General features: G+C 40.9%; 1 protein-coding gene across 1 annotated transcript; it reads right to left on the bottom strand.

The window, feature by feature from the left end:
- Positions 1-216: 216 nt before the first annotated feature.
- On the bottom strand, positions 217-11,771 carry MED6 (mediator complex subunit 6). The gene is made up of 8 exons (XM_037395016.1): positions 11,646-11,771; positions 7,756-7,915; positions 6,683-6,774; positions 4,050-4,132; positions 3,249-3,357; positions 2,669-2,784; positions 1,854-1,881; positions 217-1,284 (listed from the first exon to the last, which is right to left on the bottom strand). Exons 1-8 carry the CDS (start codon positions 11,665-11,667, stop codon positions 1,154-1,156), a joined length of 741 nt encoding a protein of 246 aa, XP_037250913.1. The 5' UTR covers positions 11,668-11,771; the 3' UTR covers positions 217-1,153.
- Positions 11,772-11,974: the final 203 nt, after the last annotated feature.

Raw genomic sequence — 11,974 nt, 5'->3', positions numbered from 1 at the left:
TGAAACACTTATCTAAGCATATCTTAGTCTTCCTTCCTGTCCACATTGTTTGCTATGTACAGACCTTTTCCTGCTTACTACAGCTTACTACAAGAGAGCAGGTAACAGTTGTGAAAAGAAAGCAAGCTCTTTCAAGGATTGCTTCATACTTCAATTAAAAAAAACAAACCAAACCGACAGCCATTACTTTGTAAAGGATACCTCTAACTTTTGAGAGGGGGAGAAAAAAGGTTCTTATAAGCGACATGTTTAAATAGCAAAGGATACAGATGTCAGTGATGTTTCTCTTCCACTGACTAAAAGGCAGATGACTAATCAAGGTGATCAGATGCAGCAAGAAAATGCTGGAAGCACACAGGAAGAAATTTAGTTGGTATATTTGAGTTAGTGAAAAAAGGAGAATTACAAACAGTTTCACTGAGTGTGCAACAGCAAGACATTTTAGCCTGTTTTATGTCATCATAAATCTCTCCCATAAACCACTAGTTTTATAATAAAAGACCAGCTTAGCCATTAAGTAAAATGAGTGCCCAAGAACATTTAGAGACCGAGAGCAATATGACATCTCATTACACGGAGCTGAGCCTCTGGTTATCAAATATTTTATCTGTATCCCAAGCATACTAAAGGCACAACATTTATAGCAGGCAGCCTAAATCCTTTAGCTGAACTTTCCTTCCTCAAAATAGCACATAATATATTCCGATATCCAAGCAGAAAAATGCTGGCAACATATGGCATATTTGCTACTAACTAAGCAAGCACTGAAGAAAGGCATTCCAGCAGCCAGAAGTTTTATTTGCCAGGAACTCAGTTTTGGGGTTTTTTTAGAGAAGTTTTTTTTCTTTTTACATAGGAGACACAAGGGATGCAAGAGTTTGTAAAGACTTCAGGAGGCTGCAAAGTACGTCCATGTAAAAACCATGCTCAGAAGCCAACATTCAAAACAAGGTGAAGACTGAAAACACCTTCTTTGAGGCAGCTCACATCCTGACAACATTTGCACAACAGGTTTCTACAGAAAAAGCTGTTAAAGGGACTTCAGTCCCTGAATCGTCAGTCTTAGTGGAAGAGTTTAAATATAAACAAAAGGGAGCAAAAATCTCCTGTTTTCCAGGCACTGACTAGTCCAGGTGTGCAAAAACTTCTCCCTTCACTGGAGTCTCATCCGTTTTTCAGGTGGTCCTTTAGTGCCAGCACTCTGCTGAGCATTCTTTACAGTCTCTTTCTCCTCTGGCTTGACAGCTTCAGGGGCCGGTTCTGGTTCCTTCTTGATCTGATCCACTTAAGAAGTAACAGTAAAAGACAGTTAAACCTCCAACATTTATTCCTAAAATACTGTTAAAAGTACTTAGAAAATATTGTTGATGTCAAAGGGGCAAAATTAATTTCAAAGGTATAAGAATAACTAAGGACTAAATTCATACCTATATGGGAAAAAAAAACAGGAATAGATTGAAGAGATATAGTTTATGCTTTTCCTGTTTTGAAGTTGCTTACAATCAACTCAAAGCCTTCACGCACTTCATTGAGCTTGTAGCACCATGCAAAAATCACCAAGATGCTGAACTGACTACACTGCTCCCCCCTTCACCCTTTTCACCTTCCTCCTGCTTTCAAAGACCATTTCCTGCAATACCATTTTACAGACAGAAAGGGCATGAGTAATATACACAGTTTTTCAATTTCACTCTGGCTGCCACAGAGAGCTCTTATCTAGTACTTTGCATAATTAGACAATGCTAGAATTCCTAACCACCTCAGTAGCAACAGCAAGGAGCTTATATGGCAACTGGAAGACACTGCTATATAGAACCTATTTTTTAATTCCTGTGAGAATATTAGAGTTTTACCTGGGATAGGCTTTTCTCCAGGCTTTTGCTGTGGGGAAGGAAGAAAAAAAAAAAAAATGTAACACCACATGAGTGGAATCGAAGTCGTAATTCTTAACCCATCCTTCTATTCATTTAGGAATACAAACCAAGCAACACACTCTTACACATAAAGCAGTTGAGGGTAGAAGGAATCACTAAATACACTTTAAGCAAAATCCAGTTATCATTTTATAACATCCAGGTTTTCCTCTGACAACTGAAAAGCACTAAAGCAAAAAATACAGTTAGCCAGTCTTTCCCACATCTGAGGAACGAACAGTTTTGTGAGATGCTGTAAACATCATTTCCTTTGCTCCCAACCAGAAGACCTGGTAGAACAAATGGCTACTACACATGATCACAGGTAATCACAACAATTTCACAGAATGCCAGGAATTTCCACACTAATTAATGAGCCCCAAAACAACAGAGTAACTAAAACAAAATAGCTGTGGTGGCTTGATGGTAGCTCACAAAGCTTTGTGGTAGCTCACAAAGAAGGAAACTGGAAGCAGCAAGGAAGATCTGATAGCCGACAAGAACAGATTATGATTAGGTAAGTAACCTGTATAATAAAATCTGCCCTCAAAGTTTTGCCAAAGTCTTGACAACTCCTGCAATTACAAAGGGGAATCCTACACTCCAATCAGAGACTTCCATTTCAAATTTATTATCTAATTTACGTTACCATTGTGGGAAGTACACAAAATTCCCATTCAGTTTCAGCTGTACCAGTACTTATGACAGCCTTCAGTTCTAAGTTACAGTAATACTATGGCTTATAAGTGTCATACCTGAACAAATCTGGGTGGAAACTTCTGTCTTAGGTCTAAAAGCAAAGCATCTACCCGTTGCCTTTGGAAAATAGAACTTGGTTCTTCCTTCTTCTTGGCTTTTGGTTTAGCTTTCTCTGGAAGTCACAGAAATGTACAAGAAAACTGTATTAAAAGTTCTTTTATCAGCTCTTTGTTGTACGGCAAGTCAGTATCTGTCTCTCCTCTAAACTTCACCAACACTTTCCCTTTGACATGAGCTATTTTTCTGTGTTCAAGACACATTAAAGACAATTGTTACCTCCTGACAAATTGGTTTTGCTTCTGAAAACGTACTTTGGTCTCCAATGAGCTGAAGAGCTGCCCACTACGTTGACACAGAGCTGACCATTTTCATCTCCCACCTATGCCTCGATGTTCATCCCTACCAGCACAGAAAAGCAAGATTCCTTCCACCTGATACAGAACACTAACTTATAATAACACTATCCTTCAGACAGACACTTAACCTCATCTCTACACCATCCCTGTGCACTGCCTCAAGCTTTTCCCCATGTGATCTTCCCCCGCCAAAGTACACAGGCGCAACTAGGAATCATACCTCGTTCTTCTTGATCTTTGAAATGCCACCAGTAGCCCTTGGATGGGTGATAGCGACAGTAGGACATAGCTTCTTCAAAAGCAGACTGAATTCCGTGCACTGCAGTGAGCTTTCAGAACAAGAACATAAGGCAGTGTTCAGAAATTAAGAAGAAAATGGAGTATAAATTTTTGAAAGCATGGATTTTAAAATTAGTATTCTATATACATTTTTGTTCTGGGAAGGGAACTTGGGACATCTAGTTTTGGATCAAGACTGTCAACTCTTTAACAGGTTCTTACAAGGCCTCTTCTAGAGTGCTTTTCTAAACTGACTGAGAAAAACGTACAAAAGCAGTAGTTTGCCAGAACAGAAGAAATCAAAACAAAACCGAGGATCCAATTTAAAAATATCACATCAACAATAAGCCTCATTTAAAGAGAAATATTACACTACCTTAATATTCCAAAGCAACCTTTACTGAACATGTATTTAATTACTATTTCATATATTCTTGTCATGTAATTTTTCTTTTGATTATTCAAACCTCATGCTGTTCCATCAATTGTGTACCTTCAGTTACTCTGATCCTTCATTCTTAAATAATGTATCCTACTTTTTGAACCATACTGCATTCTCTCAGGATCTTTCATTTCCATATGGGATGCACACCATGTTAACCACTGGGGTTTGTTTTAAGTTACTGTACACTAAACAAGATCTTTCCTCAGAACAATGAAGGAGGGATTTAAACAGCTTGGGGAACAACAAAAAGTAAAAGCAGATGTATACCATTTTAGATCAAATGCACAGAACACTTACAACTCTGGAGTTAATGACAGACCCTAAGTCAGGTGCCTGATAAATCACTCCAGCAATAATATAGTAGTCGGCCAATGGAATAACTGTGAGGAGAGAGAAAAAAAAAAAAAAAAAGACAGGATCAATTTAAAGCTCTGGCTGAAGACTGTGTATTTGTTGCTGAATTTCAGTAGTAACATCAGAAATTGCTACACTGATCTCACCACCACATTTTCTCTTTTTAAACTTTTCCTTCAATGTACTTTATTTACACTTTAGCCACAAACCAGTAAGGGATAAAAAACAACAAGGTCTGCTTCACAGACAGAAAAGCATCAACTTTAACCCCTGCAAACAAATAACTGACCTTACAAGAGTTGGTGTTTTTGGAGCTACACAACAGGAGTCAAGTGAACTGCAGTGAAGTAGTTCTGTTTGCCTTTGCTACCAGCAGAAACCCACAAAAGATCTTCTGGCCTCAGCTTCCTCCAACTTGTACTGTCCTCCTAGTTAGACTTCCCAGAACCAACGGCAGCTAAGAACACACCGAGCATGCCTTTCTAAATTAATGAGGTTTTGCCAGAAGAACAGATTACCTTCCAAAGGCGTTTGCTAAACCAGATTTGGAACCTCTACTGACCGATCAAAAGTTCTTGTTCATGAAAGGCGCATTGCAGAGGAACATCACAATTACCTCCATAATACTCTGCCAAATATTCTTCAACCGAGAATGCTATCAGCTTCATGTTCCTCAGGATCTTACCTGTGCACACATTTGTTCCAGTTCTTCCATCTGTATTAACACATTCTGTCTGAACGTTTTTACTGACAGGACCCAATTCATCCAGTACTTGCATTTTATGAAGCTTGGACAGCTGCCTAAATTAACAGACCAACACAGCTCTGTGCATATTACAGCCAGCACCCGCTCCTCCTCCAGAGAAAGAGGATTCTCAGGATTTCCTTAGAAGTGGAATAAGACACAGAAGAGCAGCTATACTGTCTCACTGCTCTGTACCAAAGCAGTCTACTTCCCTAGACAGGTAACTCTCTCTGATCACTGGATCTCAAGGTTTTTCCAAATTAACTTCAAACAAGCAAAAACTCGGCTTAAAGAATTTAAAATATACACTTAAAAAACCCTGACACATAAGTCATACCACAGGCCTGCACCAGCTCTATCTGAGGACTCAACACTAGCTGTGAACTCATTAAATTTTAGTTTTCCATCCCCAAATACACTAATATTTGTACCATGATAAAATGAAACACATGGGTAACATCTGTGCTAGGGAACTATGCGACTCAGTCAAGGTACCTAGAATAAACTGTACAGTCACAACAGGAAAAATGTTACCAAACAAGTCCCAGTAAAGTTCCACCAAACATACATGCACATTACAGCAGAAGTCTGAACACCCATATTGTAAAGTCCCAACTCTACTTTTCATCTAAAATTGTCAAAACAGGAAACTAAGGGCTGCACAATATTTCCATACTCACCTTTAGAAAGCTAGAATCAAAACCTTTAATAAAAAAACTTGAAAAATTTGTTGAAGAAGGAAATACTTCTTTTTCAGTATGGAACTGCAATATAAAGAGGCCATTATCTGATATAAGCAAATAAGAAGCATTGCTAGACAATGGCAAAGTCCTGCACAAGACCAAAATGTATATGCAGAGCCTAAATCACCAAAACCCAAAAAAGTTAAGAAATATCTACCATTAATCCTGCCTTTCTTTTCTATAAAGCTTACTCTGAAATAACCTGTTATTTTACATATACGTACAATAAACAGGGAAGACAGTCCAGTAACTATTGAAATGTGGCCTTTTAATTAATCACACGCGCAAACACAAATTTAAGAATAAAAAGTACTGAAGCTAGTTGCATGCAAATGAAAAAAAAAAAGCCAAGAAATTTCATTTAAAACTTGGAAAGGTCATCAGTGACACTGTAAGGAGTGATGCTGTTGTCACAAGATTCACTCACAATTCCAAAATACTCTGTTCTCAGAGGAATAACCAAAACAACAAGCACTTGCACTATCTCATGGTCACCTTTCACATGGGTCGTCTTCTACTGACAAGACCCTACTCAGCAGCATAACCAATCCACAGCTGAAGGTGAAAATAGTGCAGAATAACTGAGCGAACTGTAGTCAAATAAGCAGTCAAAGAGAGCAGAAGTGTGAATGATCCCTCTCCCTAATGGAAATCATGGTTCTCCAAAATAAATAAAACACATACTAGCCACTTAAGCTTAATATGAGCTAATCATCTGATCAACCCCAAGCAAGGACGTTGTTAGCCTTATATTCAAATAATTAAAACCCTTGCACAGCCTAAAAGATAAATATAGCATGGCATGAATTATTTTATCAGTTTCCCATGGCAAAATAGCTCACACGGTAGCACTTTCTCACTGCACTCTTCATATTTCACCACAAGATGGCAATCCCTCCTACCAGCACGCCAGAGGTCACTGCCAGGCAAAGCATCTTCACCCCACCACAAAGCCTCATACCCTTCAATTTAGATCTAAAATAAAGACAGAAAAGGGGAACCAGAAGTGCCTAAACACAAATTAGGAACAAATAAAAGCAATTAACTGATCGGCCTTCTCAACAGTGACAAGAACTGAGCAACCTTACCTTGTGTTGGTGATTGTCTTTGCTGCTTTCGGATAATGAAGAGAATGGGCTCTTGAGCATGAAGAAGGATGTACTCCACTCCAACCATCTGGCTGAAAAAGAAGCAGGTGGAATAAGTATTTTCTTTGAAGTAAAATCTATAGGATGCAAATAGCTACCAAAGGGCTTGGCAGCGAAGGGATGAAGTTCTGATGCTTTGGAAGCTCTTCTATGTAACGTGCAGTAAATGAAGGCACAGGATTTCCTGAGCTAGCTATCATATACAGAGTTAGAACAACCTGACACAACATCTAAGCAGAACGTGTTAGCAAACAAATAAAGAGCAAGAAAGATAATCTATCATCACAGACAAAGGTCACAAAGATGTGCCCATCTGTGTGTCTGATGTTAAAGCCTCTCTGCAACCACATCTGAGCACAAGTGACTTTACCAATGAACTTTTAAGTCAGCCTGCACACTCACTATCATATTGTGAAATCTTTAAATAGTTCTCAAACATCTCATTTGTGCTTGGTGTAGCAGATGGGGAACTGCAAAGAAAGTTAACTTGCACATGCTGCGATCTCATTACACAACCATCTGCGACTGCTTTATTTACAACACGCACTACTTTTATTATCCATGCTAAAAAGCCAGTTCTTTGGAGGAATTACATACTAATTATGGCACATAGCCAGCGAGATATGGAAACACAAACTATTTATGAACTCACAGTATCCCCTAACTAAACCCTATTCACCACAGAAAAACATTTAACTACATTACCATTATTCAGGTTCTGTTGAGCTAGGAGGATGAGCGAAGACAGCTTTTCTAATTCAGAGAAATATCTAAAAGGTAATTTATGAAACCTCAGAATATACATAGAATCCTTTATGCTTAACATTTCCCTGAAACGGCATAAGAGGAAGCAGAAGACATCCAAATACAAAAAAAGCTGGGCTCCTCGGCAAGTGGTAGAACTAAAAATCATGGAACAGAAGTTTTCTAGCATACTTCCATTCAACCATCAAAGCTTCTGGATGGAGGGACAAAGAACACTGCACAGGAAACAGTTCCAAACTACAACTTACTTCAAATGGTCCAAGGTCATCCGCTGCATTTTGACAACTTCATTGTTACATGTTCGGTCATAGAAAGGGTTACTTCGCTCTGAGAAGTAGTCCAACACACTCCCATTGTTTAATATTGGGATCCAGGAGCTGTCAACCCAGGAAATTCCCAAGAGATTATCTAGGAAGAGAAATCTACACTGAGTACCAAAGCAGCCAGAAACACTACAAATACCTCCAAGAGTAAATAGCCACCAGTTAATGATTATAGCAGGGGAAGGAGGTAGAACACAGCCTTACACAAACGAGTTCTAAGTAAAAATAGGTTTCATAGAGTTCAAATAACAATTGATATCTTTTAACCTTCTGCAGTTCTGTTGTAGGTACACAACAGGAATAGTCTTTTTATTATTGCACTTTCCTTTCCTTGACTACTAGCTGCTGGTAGACATTTTTGTCCCAAGAATGTGAGCAGGGTCTGTGTGCACGTGTGTGTGCTGTGTTGGCAAGAGTTAATTAGCTCTGATACTGTATATAATATTAGCATAATACATCTACTCAGTATATTATATACACTTTATTTTATGAACCATAGCATTAGCTGAGTAGAAAGACAATCCAAAGCATGGTTCCTTTTGAAAGTTAGGTCTCTGGTAAGTAAGTTGAATTTACAAAACAAAGTTAGAATCCATTAGAGTGGGGGGATTAAAAAAAAAAAAAAGTGATGCACCCCACACTAAATCTGAGCCTGGTCATGTTTAAAACAGTTTATTTCTTACAAAAATATTTTCAAAGCGTAAGCTACGATGCTGCAGAACAGGTAAAACACTATAAAGATCTATTAATTAAACCAAGAGTTTTCTTTTGCTAAGCCAATGAGTAAACTACCAAGTAAAACAAAATAGTGCCATTGGTAACTTTTCTAAGATGTTCTTTTATTAAAATACCTATCACTATGACATCACAGCAGCTGATACTGTTATGTTTAAAAGATTATTAATTTTTGATACGGATGAAATTATAATAAACAAAAACCCCAAAACAGCAGACGGAAAGATGCTATCTTTGGGCAGATGTTTCCCAATAGACTTCAGCAACAGCTTCTATTCCTGACTCTACAGTTCATCTGCCAAATTGCTTGCAGCAAATCACTTGTTCCATAACTCAGCGGGTATCACAGAAATCTAACATTAACAATTACATAAAAAAGCAAGCTTTATAAATTAAACACACTGTATAACCTGCAAATCATTATATGTCAGTTAAGTTCCTACAGATTTGAGGACATTTGAATTAAAATCCCTGGATTTTGTTATCATACTGCAGCAAAATAGAATTTCTCCAGCAAACCAGAGAGATCAGTGTCAACAATCAATTCTAGTCAACAAATCTGATGTTGAAGATTCATGATCTTGAAAACCATCCTGAAATTCATCCATTTTAAGTTGCAGCAGCAGCACACAGAATTTCCAAGACACAAGAAAGCAGGAAACAAAGGCATGCAACTGTTTAGAACTAAAAAACACAAGTGATGAGAACTCACTGAAAACTTAATGAAGAACTGAAACTTCCTTCTCATGGGAACCATTCCCTTACGTTCATGCACTATGTACATACCCAGAACTCCCACTTATCATTCCACTGTAAATATTTTACTTTTGTGACAACTCAGTGTGCTCAAGGATGGCTAGCTCAGTTCCAAAAATGTCAGCTCATATACTATATTAGCAGCTCCTCTGAGGAGCAGTTAATAAAGTAACACTAGCTGCCCAGCAAATCAGGAAAAATGCAGCATAAGTAGTCATGTGTAATTCATTCTGCCTCGTTAATCTCAGAATTGCCAGCCTAACTTTTGTAGAACGGGGCAGGGGGGAAGCCTAGAGACACACATGCTGTTTCACATACACTATTCTCTCTCTTCACTATAAAAAAAAAAAAAGGGGGGGGGGGGGGGAAATCTCAAACACAGCACTAAGATCCATTATTAAGCACTTAAGTTGTGTTAGCACCGATTATCCTAAAAGCCTTTCAAAACCAAGAGACAAGCTCTCCTCACCACCACCACCAAAATCTTAAGTGCTTGCATTCCTGCCATAACAAATTCTCATATTACACTTCAAATACAAACTTTTCTTGCTTGTATGATTAGTGATAACTATATTTCTTAACAGCTGTATCAGCCAAGCTTCATATATATAGATATATATAGCTATAATTCTGCATCATAAAATGGAATCTGAAGTTGGACTCTAAGGCTCAATTATCCACAGCTGCTTAGTGCCAGTATTTATAATTGCCTTTATAACTAGCAAGATTGTTCTCTTAAACTATTACTGGAAAAAAGGGGAGGAAGAACAAGACCAACCACGAACATGACACGCCTGTTGTTCTGACTAAGAGCAGCATATTTCTGTTTATTTTGGGTAAAGAAAGGATGGGGTCCCTGCTTCCCTGTTCCTTTTAAAAAGAGGACATCTTGTTCAAAACATTTTTTGCAGAATTTGCATCACAGATGCAAAAGTAAAGTGCTTGTGACAATCCTGCCAATCTGCCATGAACATCAAGACAATCTGGGAGACAAGCCAACAAACCATGGCAAAAAATAAGAGGATAACAATTCACACAATGTGCTGCACCTGGCCTTGCCAGCTCGATAGTCTAACACTGAGCTTTGACAAACTGAGGAACAGTAAAATAATTTGACACTTCAAAAATAAAAGTAGGCCTCAACATCTACTTAATATACTGAACCATGTCAGATAAAATACTTTAACAGAGCTTAAATGATTTGGATTAAAACAGGAGGTTCTCACAACAGCTAATCACTTAATACAGCACTCTCATTAACTGTCCACGTAGCTCCTTGCTGCAATCTGCAACAAAGCAGTCAGAAAAGCAAGCAGGACTGTAAACAGAGTTAGACTCTGGATAAAAAGGAGAAAACCTCTGTGGCATTATCAAAATTAATCCCTCAAGAGCTTTCCGCAACTATCTGCTCTTGGTCATTCTCTGAGACACTGTCACACAGGTTTTCGGTGTGATTCCACTCGACACCCTTACGCAGAAAAATTATTTCCTTTCTCATACTCTCTCAAAGTTCAAAATCTTCACAGCCATTTAAACTGTACTTTGTCTACAATGTAAACCTTTAATACTTCATTCAAGTATCACCCCGTCTTCTTCATAACCTTCTCTCTTTCTATCCATATCCCTGAATTCTCACCAAAACCTTTCTCTTTCTCAGCTACCTCACCTTTCTTCCCAGCTTTTCTAACACCTGCCCTGCCTCAGCCACCCGAGGCACTGTTAAGATGTCCAGCCTAACTCACTGCTTTGGTCCCACGCCTGCCCGTGATTCTCAGAGCTCAAACTCTTTTTTGGCTGTTCCTTTACGTTACTGTCTCACCCCGGGACCATCCTAGCCTGCCTCATGTCCAAGAAAATTGCTTTTTGGCCAGCTTTTCCTCCCAGTTCCTTCTCATGGCATAGGTGACTGAACTCTCCTGTGCAGAGTTTTCAAAGACACACAAACGAACTCGGTAGCTCCCGTGCCCCTACCGAACGCTGATAAAAGAAGCAGCTGTACCCCCCCCGCACCTTTGGCCACACCTCATCGTCCAGTAACTCGGCCGCTCCTCGGAGCAAATGCCATTGGCACCGCCACCTGCAGCCAGCCAGGGCGGCGGCCGTCCTCCCTCCGCCCCAGCCAGGCCGCCGCGCACTGCCCCGCGGGGGGAGCTCGCCCCTTCGCGCTCCCCGCCCGCCGGCGGAGCCCGGCCCAGGGCGGCGGGCAGGGCCCGTAGCTCGACACGGAGACGGTCCCCCCCGGGCCCGGAGCCGCGGGAAGCGCGCCGCGCCCGCCAGCGCCGCTAGCGGGGAGCCCCGAGCGCCCGCGCACCCCCCGGCCGTACCTCGGATGTCCACCGCCGCCATGGCCGCGCCGCGCACTTCCGCCCGGCGCCTGGCGGGGGAGGCGGCGAGGACAGGAAACGGCGTAGAGCGGCGCCAGCGACGGAGACGGGAGCCGAAAGCGGCGCCGGGCCGGGCGGGGCGGGGCGGGAGGCGGGCCCTCCGGCGACGGGGCGGGGCGGGGCGCGGCGGGGCGCTGGGCGAGGGTGGTGGCGGGTCCCCGCTCGGCGGGCGGCCGCTGTGCCGGGAAGCGCAGGGGCGATGGGAGGGTCACGCTGCCCCAGCCTCCCGCCGCCACCGCAGCGCCACCTGCTCCTCACCCGCGAGTGTC

The sequence above is a fragment of the Falco rusticolus genome, chromosome 7 (assembly GCF_015220075.1).
Source record: "Falco rusticolus isolate bFalRus1 chromosome 7, bFalRus1.pri, whole genome shotgun sequence".
Classification (NCBI taxonomy): domain Eukaryota; kingdom Metazoa; phylum Chordata; class Aves; order Falconiformes; family Falconidae; genus Falco; species Falco rusticolus.
Note: the sequence above shows the minus strand (reverse complement) of the source record. Positions and strands in the feature narration are given on the sequence as shown.